General features: G+C 51.1%; 4 protein-coding genes across 4 annotated transcripts; 1 reads left to right on the top strand and 3 right to left on the bottom strand.

Moving 5' to 3' along the window:
* Window positions 1-380: 380 nt before the first annotated feature.
* On the bottom strand, window positions 381-1,739 carry BROUX77_005697 (uncharacterized protein; the record flags this gene model as incomplete). The annotated part of the gene is made up of 3 exons (XM_073750600.1): window positions 381-449; window positions 551-856; window positions 921-1,739. 3 exons carry the CDS (start codon window positions 1,737-1,739, stop codon window positions 381-383), a joined length of 1,194 nt encoding a protein of 397 aa, XP_073604583.1.
* Window positions 1,740-4,285: 2,546 nt separating this feature from the next.
* BROUX77_005698 (uncharacterized protein) lies at window positions 4,286-5,233 on the top strand (the record flags this gene model as incomplete). The annotated part of the gene is made up of 1 exon (XM_073750601.1): window positions 4,286-5,233. The coding sequence occupies one exon, from the start codon at window positions 4,286-4,288 to the stop codon at window positions 5,231-5,233; it is 948 nt and encodes a 315-aa protein (XP_073604584.1).
* Window positions 5,234-5,841: 608 nt separating this feature from the next.
* BROUX77_005699 (uncharacterized protein) lies at window positions 5,842-9,315 on the bottom strand (the record flags this gene model as incomplete). Its single annotated transcript, XM_073750602.1, has 3 exons — window positions 5,842-6,972; window positions 7,036-8,713; window positions 8,795-9,315. 3 exons carry the CDS (start codon window positions 9,313-9,315, stop codon window positions 5,842-5,844), a joined length of 3,330 nt encoding a protein of 1,109 aa, XP_073604585.1.
* A 959-nt stretch (window positions 9,316-10,274) lies between these two features.
* Window positions 10,275-11,648, bottom strand: BROUX77_005700 (uncharacterized protein; the record flags this gene model as incomplete). Its single annotated transcript, XM_073750603.1, has 3 exons — window positions 10,275-10,699; window positions 10,791-10,897; window positions 10,966-11,648. 3 exons carry the CDS (start codon window positions 11,646-11,648, stop codon window positions 10,275-10,277), a joined length of 1,215 nt encoding a protein of 404 aa, XP_073604586.1.
* Between the last annotated feature and the right edge of the window lie 1,610 nt (window positions 11,649-13,258).

Below are 13,258 nucleotides of genomic sequence, written 5' to 3' on the forward strand. Positions count from 1 at the left end.
AAATCAACAGGTAAAAAGTAAATCATAAATATCCTAGAACGCCGTCCCCTCCAAATGGGTTGCCTTCCCTCCCGCTGTATATAAATAAGGGTTTTTTCGTGTATTTCTCCTCCCGCCCTTTCGGCTGCTCGTCTGAGTGTATATATATCGGTCGCCACCCATCGCGTGATAGATTTTTGCGTTGCAAGTGGTTTTGGTTTTGTTTTGATCTTTCGGACGACTAAAGCCGGTGATGCTCAGCTTTGGCCCCGATTGATCGAATATCTTGAGAGAAAAAAAAAGAGCCCTGTCTCCGGATGACGTCACATCCGACTTCGTCCAGGGCCGAGTCGAGACCTGCCCCCAAAACATTATCAAGAAGAAAAGAAAAAGCAGAAAATCTAGAACAAAACGTTCAGGGACTCGCCAAAGTGAATACGACGGCAAGCTTCAGCAAACGAGGGCGCAATCTATACGGGTAAGAAAAGAGGGTGCAGGTCAGCGAGGGAACCACCCAGACAAAGAAGAGCAATGAAACAGGGGGTAAAAGGTAAAAGGGAGGAAAACTCACATCAAGTACGTCCAGCTTGGCACCCAAAATGGCCTTGTGTTCGTCCTGTGGCACCGTGTTGGTGACCACCACCTTATCGACATCGCTCTGGGCGAGACGCTGCAAAGCGTCACCGCTGAAAATTCCGTGCGTCAGCAGCGAGTACACGGCCACGGCGCCTTCGCGCTTCAGCACGCGCGCAGCACGTGTGATGGTGTTGGCAGTATCGGCAAGATCGTCAATCATGATGCAGACCTTGCCCTTGACCTTGCCAACCAACATCATAGTGGCGTTGTGTTTGTCGTTGATTCTAATCGGCTTGCGCTCCTGTGGTTGGGGTTTCAAAGAGTTAGTCACTTTTTTGGCGGTTTTGTATATCATGACCTCGTACCTTGTGGATCAAAGCAAAGTCCATGAGCAGGCTATCAGCAATGGCAGTGGCGCGCTTGGCACCACCAGCATCGGGACTAACAATCACAGCATCCTGGTAGTTTTCAATGTACTGGGTAATGTAGCGTTTCAACAGCGGGCGACCGTATAGGTTGTCGACGGGCTTGTCGAAGAAGCCCTGGAACTGACTGTCGTGCAGGTCCATGGTCAGAATGTGGTCGGCACCGGCGCAAGTGAGCAGGTCGGCAATGAGGGCGCCGGGCTGGGCAATCCACTGCTTGTAGCCAGGGTTGACCTGCAGTTCCTTGCTAATGTACCCGTTGGAGTCGGGGTGGGTAGTCCCGGTGGGCGTGCTGACAGTAGAGTTGGCCAGCTGTTCGGTGATGTCAGTGGAGCTGCTAAAGGTGGCGGACTTGTTCGTGTTGGGATGGGGAGTGCTGGGTACACTCTCAAACGTATAGTCGGATTTGCTGTGAGTACGGTTGCTGCCCAGAGGCGCACCAGTTTTGGCATACGGCACATCGGGCTGTCTCGAGTAGGGGAAAAGCGGCATGACAACGGTGATGCGACGAGCCGAACCAGTCTTGCAGGCGGAAATCATGATGCACAACTCAATGAAGTTATCATTGACCTTGCCACTAGCAGTCTGAATAATAAAGACATCTTTGCCACGCACAGAGTCCTGGATCTCGCAGCGAGACTCTCCAACAGAGAACTTGGAGAGGTTGCGATCACAAGCCTGGATGCCGAGAATGTGGCAGATGCTGTCAACCAGCTTGGGGTGGGAGTTTCCGCCCAGAACAACGATATTTCTAACCATGTTGAACGAAGAGGATAAGAATGGGAGAGTCTTGGGTGTGTTTTTGGAAAGATTAGGAGACTATGACTGAGATGGTCTCGGGAACCCTCAGAGAAAGAAACGCTGGCGTTGGAGCAGATGCGACGAGGTGGATCGAGGAGCGGCAAAGGTCGACTGGACGAGCAAGCAGGATAGCAAGAAGCAGTGCGGTTTCAGAGGAGCACCGAGACGGTCCAGACAAGACGTGAAGCTTGCGGGTACGGAGGCCAGCAGAAGCAAAGGGAAAAGAAAAACGCGGAGGGCAAAAAAAAACCTCGAAATTTTAGTTCCACTTGTTTTTTTTTTTGGCGGGGTGTCAGTGCGAGGCAAAAAGCGGTTAATCCCTTGCTAAGACGGCAGCAGCAGCAGCAGCGACAGGCTCGAAATGAGAAACAGACACAAGCAAAAGACGCGGTTTGAACAACACAGAAAAAATATTTACGGAAGAGAAAGCAGATTGGCAAAGAAGATTTCCGCCAAAGCTCTTCATAGTTACTCGGTTTACGGGTCTGGGGAACAGCCGCGTGCGGAGGCAACTACTGCTTTCAACAATGCTTCTTTACGTAGTTGCCAGTATGTACACATACATGGTTAAGCTTTGAATTTCCCCATTCGGCCATGCGGGAAATCCGGTAAGAGGGAGATGACGATGGTGCGGCAAAGGTCTAGAAGACCATAGCAGAGAGCAAAATTCCGTAGCAAGTTTGTGTATGCCCGTAACTACACACAACTTTCAACTATAGAAAGCTCAGTCCAGCTCTATATGCATCTTTTGCTTGGATGTAGTTAGTTGGTTGTACTTTGTACTTTGGCCAGCACCGGTCCTGGCCCTTCCTCTCTCGATGGCGCAATTGCCCTACAGCAAATGGTGGGTCTGACATCTACAAAATACAACCCGTAGTTCTGATCATTGAGATCCTCTTGTGTAATTTTTTTTTTCCCGGGCGAGAGGCTGCATGAGACGGACAATATAATAGACACATCCGCATCTATAATAGCAACTCATTCTCCCACCAAATTCTCACTCACTCCTGCAGCGCTGCCAACACGTCAATCACATGCTTCTGTCAGCTTCGTTTTGTGGGCCATTTTGCCACAGCCAATCACCGACCGCCAATAACATCCTCTTTCCCGTTGCGTGCTTCGCTTCCTGGCAGCAAAAACCCGGACCCGAGTACTCCCGGGTCATATCTCCGAACCCTTATTTTATGTAACCCTATGGTTGCTCCCCCCTCAGGTTCCTAGGTTCCTGAGGCTCCAAAACCACAAGCTTCTGTCACTTCTCCCCTGCATGAAAAAAAGCAAGCCCCAGTCTTCAACTTTGTAGGTGAAGCCGAATAGACCAATGGCGTGTTACATAATGCCCATGCGTCGTACCAGGCGGTGAAGACCCAACCCTAACAAAGATGTGTATTAAACCCTATGGCTATAGTCCGCAGAATGTGAAAAGAGAGTTCGACGAGAAGGAAAACCCTGTTCTATGAGACAAGATACGGAGACTTTGAAGACTTTTACTCTGGACAGGATCTGTTCTGTGTATGATAAAGCCTGTACTCTGGTGAATCTCTACACCTTGCGCCAGTGTAGACTGTGTTTGCCTGAAAGCAGCCTATCAAAGGTTAGAGAATCTCCAGAGGCCACATGTGTTTAATGGTGAGAAACCACGTTGAGAGGCCCCGTGAACTGGGCACGAAGACCGGTATTCTGTACAACTTCTGTCACACAAAATCTGCGTTCTGTGTCTAGGCCTGTACACCTCAAATAAAGGCTTCTAGTCCGACTCTCACTCGCCTGTAACATTCTCCCCTCGCCCTGTATAGCCTCTGACACGGCCCCTCGCCCGGCTTCTGCCCCAGAGTCCATCAACCTTAACCGGCCCCTGTCAGCTTGGCTTCCTATCTTCCCTGCCAGTTCTCACGAGCCGTCTTGTAATTTCCGTGACCTGATCAGCTTGTGGCCCAAGACATGGCCTACCGTGTGGCCTAACCAGACCCCAGCCAGGGCCCTGAAGCCCAAAGCCGCCCTATCCAAATACTGTCACATCACAACTGTTTTCTCTTGCAACGCCCCCTGACTGTCTGGGCGTCTGGCTGCCCTCATGCATGTCCCATTTTTCTCGTTTATTCCACTCTTCCCGCCCGACTTCCTTGCCTTGATTCTCTTCTCTTCCTCCTTGCAATCATGAGAACAACACATACTTAACTGGCTTCTTCAAGCAAAAAAAGCAAATACGCCGTTCTTTTGTGGTGGTGATCCTGTCTCCTTGATAAAGATCAAGCTCTCAGGTCCCTCCGTTCTATTCCTTCTCTGCTTTCTTGCTCTTCATTCACTGCTCACATTGCCTTAGCTCAGGCACATCGCGATCCTTCACGGCATCTGTCCGCTCTTTGTTCTTGTTCCTTGGAAACCGTTCTCGGTGTCCCATTCACCAGTCGCTCTCTCTGCTCAAGACCTCTTCGTGCTGAGCTCCTCGTTCACCAACTGCTTGTCTCAATTGAAAGACATCTCGCCTGTGCATCCCCGCATTCATGCAGCCTCACATTACATGGTTCGGGCTTGCGCTGCTCGCATACATCGCACCTGCAGCCGCCGACTCCGGCACCGTCTGGGCTACACCCCACGATAGTTACTCGTCATCTATCGGCGTGCTTGGCTGCTATATAAATACAAACCGCGTGGCCTACTGGCCCAACAGTGTATCCTGCAACAACATTTGCGTGTCCCTGACCTTTAACAAGACGCGCACCGTCAACCTCCTGCGGATTGATCAGTCGCAGGGCGCCTACGACATCAGCTACGATGCCTGGAATTACCTGGCCACCGGCAACTCGGCCTCCAAGGACCCCGTCAGTGGTGGCCCCATCGAAATGGAGTATGCTGATGTCGATGCTTCTGAATGTGCCGACTTGATTCACACCGACGACTCTCGCCTGCCGCTTAGCGCCTCCAACAGCATCAACTTTCTCGCCTCGTGCCTCGAGCAGGAGGACTCGTACATTGCCCAGAACTATGTGCTGTACAACCTGCTCGATGCCACGTGCCAGTACGGCTATGACGAGACCTGCGACCTTGTCGATTTCCCCACCAACAACCAGCCCGCTTGCGACCACCCACTCGGCTCTCCAGTACCGTGCACCTCGCTCCCTGTGTACAACCTGATGTACCCCACCGGCGAGAAAGTCCGCGTTGGTGAGCCTGTCCCCGTAGTAAGTTCTAACGCGACCTATAACGTCGCCATCTTGCCAACGGGGGGAGGCGGCAGCGGCAGCAGCAGCACCTTCAGCACCACAACCACCAGCAAAGGCGGCTCGAGCGCTGACACGACCTTCACCTCGCAGCAGGGCTCCACAACCAGCTCCAGTCCCAGCTCCAGCTCCAGCGTGTCCGACGGTCCACAGAGCGCCGGCTGGAATCTCAGGCCGGCGTCGTGGGGCGCAGTTGCGGCAATTGTGGCAGCGGCAGTGGTGCAATACTAGCGAAAAGCCATTGTTTTCTTTGTTTTATGTCTGTATATAATGAGCAAATAGATACCCGCGCTTCCCGCTGTTTTGGATGTAAATATATATAGTTGGTTGGTTAGATTAAAAACCCGTGTTGCTGTTTCGAAAAAAAACTTCGCGTTCGTCTATTTTTAGGCGCGTTTCTGGGACAACATCACGTGACGTGAATCAAATCTGAATGTAACGCTGTGACACCACGTGACATCATCATGAACTCTTGTGCAACCTGGTATCGAGTCTTCACTCGTTGGTTCTTGTGCAATATCATCATGTGACTCTACCAATATATTGAATTGACTGGAGATCTTCGTACGGCCAATCTTCTGGAAGTCATCTACATACCAGCCTGGCGTCTTGGGCTCAATTCCAAACAGGCTCCCCTCTCCATCTTCACCACGCACCAAACCTGCGTCCACTTTGGCACCACACAAATCACCTCCCACAAGCCCTCCCACAGTCGCAGCCTTCATCTTGCTATTACTCTGGAGCTCTTCCACCTCGATCTCTCTTGCAGCCGGAGACTCACCTCTCACAAGCACCTCCTCCTTGATAATGTAATTCCGGGGCTTTCCTCCCCTGCATAGTCATTGTCTTCCGGTGTCAGCGATCATCTCTTGTTGTTCGGCCTTGCCAGGGATAGTCGCGGGCTCGGTTTCCTGCGGTCTGATGGAGGAAACTTGGTTCTTTTCCTTGATCTCTGTGAGAGTGGAATCCTTGCCTCCCGTCTGCTGTCCCATGTGCTGGTCAAAGAAGTCGCCAAAGACGCGTTGTTCGATATCGAGGTTTTTCCAGACGGCTCCCTGACTCTTCTTGGCCTGGCGTCTAAAGTATACGCGTTTGGCCAATTTCCAGCTCTCTACACCAACAAAGAACAGACCGGTGGCAATAAATACGATTGCCCACTCCCAGCTGATGCCTTTGTGCTTGAAGACCTTTTTGTTGATGATAGGGATGTAGAGCAGCGGGAATAGAGTTACAAAGCCGACAAAGATGGCCCAAAACAGGAACTTGTTGCGCCACAGACCACGCGCCCATTGCCGCAATCCATCAAGCGAAAACGACGGCATGGCGAAGAATGAGCGCCGCATATCGACCATTTCCCACGCTAGGAAAAGTGCAAACCAAGTTAGACAGGCAAATGTAGTGGCACGCGCACGGAATACCACGTCGCAAGAATCGTTGTAGCTGTCATTGCACTGTGAACCTAGTTCGCCATCACCAAAGCCAAACACCACCAGGCTGAAGCTGCCGAGGCACAGGCCCGTGATCCAGAGACCATACACTAGCATATCAACCAAGAACTCGGAGGTGAAGATGCCCGTGCTCAGCGCCTGTGGCGGCCGGCACATAATATCTGGTACGGCGTGCTCAAATCCAAGACCCATGTCCGGCATACCAGAAGTGGCCATGATGATCCAGACAATTTCAACAGGTGCCAGCGGGAACACGGACAGACCGCGACCATCCTTGAATGCAAGGCCAACAAGCAAGGTACCAGCCTGGGCAATGTTTTCAGCGAGGACATGGAGCACGAATTTCTGGATGTTGTCAAAAATGCGGCGTCCTTCTTCGATGGCAGCAACAATAGAGGCGAAGTTGTCATCGGCAAGGACAATGTCAGAAGCATCTTTGGCGACGTCAGAGCCGGATTGGCCCATTGCGATTCCAACATCAGCACGGCGAAGAGAAGGTGAGTCATTGACACCATCACCGGTCTAGGGGTTGTTAGTGGCCCGCATGTGAAACAGGATTAGTCAAAGATAGAATGGAACACTTACCATAGCTACAAACTTGTTCCGTCGGTGTAGAGCTTCAATCATGCGCACCTTGGTTGCGGGCGCGCACCGGGCAATAACTAGGGGCAGCACTGGGAGCTGATCCACATCCTCATCGGTTAGAGAGTCAAACTGGGTTGCAGTCATCACCATGATTTTGGCGATATCTGCTGCTATGCGCTCCATCCGGCTCGGTAGAATTCCAACTTCCATTGCAATGGCCTTGGCAGTCTCAGGGTGGTCTCCAGTGAGCATGTGGACGGAAATTCCAGCTTCATGGCACTGGCGCACGGCTGGGGCAGACTCAGCGCGGGGCGGGTCATAGAGGCCAATGAGGCCGCGGAAAATCAAATCGCTTTCAACGGTGTGGCGGGCAATATCAGTATCTTCGTCAACGGTAAAAGGGTATGGCTTTGAGGCGAGAGCAAGCACACGGAGACCCATTCCAGCAAAGGCTTCCATGTTGCGCAAGGTTTCGGCCTTGAATTCATTGGTGAGGGGCACGACTTCACCGTTGTCAGAAGCCACATAGCCCGTGCAGGCCTCGATGACCCGCTCGACAGCGCCCTTGGTCAGAGCAAGCAATTCACCATTGGCATTGTTGCGCACGATGACAGACATGCGCTTCACGTCAGAGTCGAATGGTAGTTCAGCAACCTCGCTCCATTCCGGGTTGTCGCCACGGAGGAAGCGGAGGCGGTTGTAGTCAAAGCGGGAAGCAAACACTTGAATAGCGATCTCAGTCGGGTCACCCTGGGCGTGCCAGGTACCGTCCTTCTTGATAATGGTGGCCAGGTTAGCAAGCGAGGCAATGGTGAGGAACTTAGTAAGAGCATCTTTTCCAGATTGCAGAAGATCACTACTCGAGTAGACGGAGCCAATCGGGCCACCGGATTTCAGGTTGGCCTGGCTGGGCTGCTTAGAAGTAAGACGCAGCGCACCTTCGGATGGATCAAACGGAGAGCTGGATGGGTCAACGGTGTAAGTTCCAAGAGAAGGAATCCAGGCACCACGGGCAACCATCTTGCCCTGGGTAAGTGTGCCGGTTTTGTCAGAGCAGATGTCGGTAACAGCACCCAGAGCTTCTAGAGAGCGCAGATTGCGTACAATTACGTTGCGCTGCACCATGCGCTTTGTTCCGGCAGCCATAGTGATAGTCAGAACGACAACCAGCGATGCGGGGATCATAGACAGGCCAGTGGCAACGGCATAGATGATGACCTCCTGCGAAGCATCGAATTCATTGGCACCCAAGACAATCAGGGCGCAGACAACGGCGATGCCAAAGAGCAAAACAGCCAACTTTGACAGTTTACGTTGAAGGGGCGTGCCCACGTTGACACCAAGGAAACGACCGATAGCGTCAGTAGTGGTCAGCGTGTAGGCCTCCAAATGACGGTAGGGAGTAACTTTGCCACGGCTGTTCAGCTTGGGCCGGCGTCTGTGCGAGTCTTGCTTGCGTAGGGCAGCGGCAATAGCGCCGACCTCAGTGTACACGCCAGTAGCGAAGACGATGCCGGTGGCACGGCCCTTGGTTACAGTAGAGCTGCTGTAAGCTACATTGAGACGGTCTCCGGGGCCAGTTGAGTCGTTGAACTTCAATGCGGCATTCTTTCGCACGGGGAGAGATTCACCAGTGAGCAGGGCTTCGTCGGTTTCGAGGTTGACAGCCTCAATCAGTCTGTGAATGGGTAAAAAAACAAATTAGCACGGGGTTACATGTGAGGGTTGCATGCACTTGAGTGACAGGTGTTTGTCGTACCTCATGTCAGCCGGGATAGTATCGCCCATTTTGACAACGACCAGATCGCCAGGGACAATCTCGCTCGATGGAACAACTTTGTTTTCGCCGTTGCGAATGATAGTGCCGGTAGGAGAGCTCAGCGAGCGCAGCGAGTCCATAGTCTTTTCAGCTGAGTATTCCTGGAAAAAGCCCACGACGACATTGAGACCGATGACACCGGCGACAACGCCGCCTTCAATCCACGAGCGGATTCCAAACGAAACGGCCATGGCCAAGATCAGCACGAGCGTCATGGCGTTTGCAATCTGCGCCACGATGATCCGTAGCGGCTGCACGCCTGGAGCATCTCCAAGGTCGTTGGGTCCGATCTCGTCCAAGCGGCGTGCGGCGGTGGCCGGGTCCAGGCCGGTCAGGGTGTTACATTCCAACTCGGCGGCTACATCAGTGGCCGCAAGGCAATGGGCCGGACGAGACAGTGGAACATTGGATTGGCCGGAGACGTGTGTCTCGGCGGGAGTGGGGGTGGGTTGATGACCCATGGAGAAGAAAAATAAAAAAAGCAACAAAATCAGCAGTTATAACTAGTTAGTTAGTTAGATAACTATATCAAAACTTGGTTTTGTCACGAAGCTGCTAGATACTGAGCTTTGTTCTAAGCTTTTCGGTGAAGAAAGTAGTAATTACCAAGATAACCTAATTGCACTCGGCAACTACTCCTTTTATATTTCCAACAGACCACAAGCCGTGTGCCTACCCTCTAGTTCTTTCTTTATCTGCATATACACCTGTGCTTCCCTGTCAAGTTGGCTGTCAATCTTGGCGGACCAAATACACAAAAAAAAGGCCGAGAAGAAAAAAAGAGACCAAAATCAAGCGGCAATCTTGGATACAGACTTTCGGCAACGCTATAGACATGCCACATGGAGGACTAAGAGAGGCGGCAAGAACGTGCCGAGAATGGCTACAGATTTACTACCTACTGCCAACGTCGTGCGTGTAGGATTCGGATCCTTGGAACATGGCAGATTGCAACGTTAATGGTGGATCATTAGGGTCTGTGTCACAAGGGTTACTACATCGACCAACGACCCTACTTGGTCGAAGCTTTGAGGACTGGAGAACAAGAGAAAGAGAATGCGGGGAACTGATAAGAGCATATAAAATCAACTATAGAAACAGAGAAACATAACTAACAAAAGAGCTTGGGGAAAATGGGCAATAAGATAACATCAACAAGTGAAAAAGAGAGAGAAACTTAGACTAGAGTCCGGGCGTCTTGCACAGGCCGCAAGCAACCTTGTAAGACATCACAAGATTGTGGTGGTCAAAGAAATCGGCGAATGAAAAGACGCAGTGGCTGAAGAGACAACACAAAGGAAAAGAGAAAAGAGAGAAGCCACTTATACAATGAAAAAAATCACCTTGCAAACAAAGACAATCATTGCCAGAAGACAGTCGATCCTGTTGTCTTCCTCCCGACTTCAGCTCCTCCATATTCCTACTCGCGTCGGTACTCGGGCTGCTGTAGCATTGCCTCCCGTCCATCCGCAGCGAGCTGCTGCGTAGTCGCGCGGTCGGGATAGTTGCGCTTGAACATGTTGGTGAAGTGCGTGCCATAGTGAATTCCCTCGGTGGGCGCCTGGCCGGCATCGAAACCAGGCAGCGGCTTCACCACAGTGTCAAAATGGGGTTCGTGGAAGTAGGCAAAGGCAAAGCGCTCTGTTGTGTTCAGTCCCACCTTGTGCGGAGTTGACGGCAAGTAGTGGTTCGTCATGTATTGCAGCATGTCACCAGGGAAAACAGTAAAGACGTTGCTGACCGGAGGCACAAAGACCCAGCCGGCTTCATTCTCCTTGAGGCCTGCAGCTGATTTGGCCCAGTTTTGGGTCTTTTCATCCTCACGAGGGGGGCGGATGAAGAGGCCTGCATTTAGTTGTTTAGTATAAGGGAGCCGAGAAGTGACGTCATCATCAATAATGAAGGGTCTGCCATTGTGTAGGATCATAAAACTTACCGCCCACATTGTTCTGGCTGGCAATTACCAGCATTCCATAGTCGGTGTGAGAGCCAATTCCACGACCACTCTTTCCTTTGCCGTTGGTTTTGTTGTTTTGCGGGAAGCTGCCAATTTGAGGTGTTAGCCGTTCCTGTTCCTGCCTTAGGGCTGATTAGGGTCTGAGACTCCTTACCGTAGGACCCGCAAATGGTGCCAGCCATCCTCGGCCAACTTAGTCAAAGAGCCGCGTGGAATGTTGAGCCCAAGCTCTGCCAAACCAAGCATGATATCGCCACTGTTGCCTAACTGCTTCATGTAGCGGTTTACAACGTTCTTAAAGGATTCGTTAGGCCAGGGCTGCTGGCCGTGGCACGGTAGCTTAAAACGAGGACTAGTCGGCTCTACGTCCTTGGTGACAGTGTAGATCTCTGAGTAGTCGGCAATTCCATCAGTGATTTCCTCGCCCGAAGCAATGTAGCCACCGTAGCTGTAGCGGTCTACCAGGGCGGCCTTTTCCTTGTGGGGCTGGCGGAAAAACTTCTGGCTAGCAGCAAAGGCATCGTCGACAATCTTCTGCTGCATGTCTGGGATACGGATTTGCAGAATACCGTCGCGGCGGAAGGCGGCAATGAGGCGCTGGCCAAGGACCCGGTCAGCCTGGCTACCAGTCACAGTGGCCGGAAGATCAAAGGTTTCCAGATTACCAGTCACAGCATCATAGTTAGGAGGCATCTGAGGGTGTCGGGGAGGTGCTTCGGGCTCCCACTGTGGGGCAGCGGCAGCAGCAGCAGCACTGGACATGCGGCGTGTGCATAGCGACCAACTAGGGCTACGCAGGGCCAAGAAAGATGAGCGAAGTGCAAGTGCAGACGTCATTTTGCGTAAAGAATAGGGTGGCAATGATGAATAAGACACTGGATAGATGATGATGATGAGGAAAATGATGAGAAAGACGGACGAGGATGAGAATGAAGAAAAAAGCAGAAAGATAACAAAGATTGGGGCTGGTCAAGCTATTTCTAGACAATTAGAATCTAGTTGAGCACGATAGTGGAAAAAGAGACAGAAGACAAGTGTCTGAGAATGGTGGGTTAAGCATTAGCTACTGGGGGGTCCGGGTACTACTGACACGTTCTTTTCCTCTATGATGCCATCTTCATGAAAAAATCCGGAACAATGCGTGCCATTGTATTCCTTGGCTCCGAGTTCACTGAGGGCTTAAGGAGTACTAGGAAGCCAGAGCACGGTGCGCTTGGGCCCCTATTGTTCATTATATGATTGATCTCTTTTTACCTACTCCATGGAATGGGGCCTCTTCCACGCACATAGCCCTCTAAATCTGACGATACTCGCATATATCGTCTTCAACCCTGTGCCGTTGAACCGAAATATTCGGGGTAGAACCTCTTGTATTGCATGGTCCTCAACCGGGTCATGGCAAACCATCCGTTCGTAATGTTTGAGGGCTCATGTTCGGGATATGGCGGACTACGACATAAGGGGGGAGGGCAAGAACAAGACGTGAAACCCAACCCCGAGAACAGGGGAAACAGGACGCACGAAACCAAAAAAGACAGAGTCATTACCTTGTGCTAATGCGCGCAACTGGCTATTGATTCTATAATAGGTCTATTCTCAGCTAAACAAGCAAGATTACAAACATTAGAAAGCAAAAGGGGACAAGCAAAATATGCCAAGTTGCACATGCTTTTACTCGCAGGCTTTCATTGCTAAAGATCTCGAGGTCAAGCATGATGTCCGACTTAGGTTTCTCCAAATTGCAGCTACCGTGTTTAGCGTGTTGCTTTGATAGGAAGTGCGGCTGACTTTTGGGTAACTACCGTGTCTGTATACATCCACTTACAACTTCAAGTTACACAGACTCTTTGAAACCGTTCAAAGACATTCGGCTACATCTTTGAGTGTATTGTTTTAATTTCTCTTCAATTATTACCACATGATTGGGCTGAAAGCGTTCATTGCTGATTCTTCTGGGAAAAAATACAAAACATGATTTCTCGCCCCATTCAGCAATGATGCTATGGTCGGGATGGATCTAGAATTCAGGTTTGTCGAGGATCGAAGACAGTTCAAGATTGGGTCCGTAGCCATGGCCTTTTGCAGTCTAAAACATGCAAGAAGGGGCCGAGGTCCGGGCTTCTTACTCTGTGTGGAAATGTTCCTGGGGAAACAGCAAGCTCGTGTTAATGGCCCCCATGACCGGACGAGCTACATGCGCAACGCCGCATGTAATCTATAAGTTCTCGGCCAAGAGAAAAAAAAACACATAGATCTGGTATCCTGTGTATACCGTGTCTGCTGAAAAATAGCTAGTTGTGCTTTTGTTTCTACAATCCGTAGTGACCACAACGTAGAAAGGATATATTCAAGACGTTACCATCATCAGACTTCAAGTGTTAGATAGATCAGTAGGATATCATGCAGGTGGTAGATGTCTTTTATCCGGCAGCTTTATTGCCTGGTCT

Source organism: Berkeleyomyces rouxiae (genome assembly GCF_048999995.1).
Source record: "Berkeleyomyces rouxiae strain 22BRR77 chromosome Unknown BrBRR77_ptg000005l, whole genome shotgun sequence".
NCBI classification, from domain to species: domain Eukaryota; kingdom Fungi; phylum Ascomycota; class Sordariomycetes; order Microascales; family Ceratocystidaceae; genus Berkeleyomyces; species Berkeleyomyces rouxiae.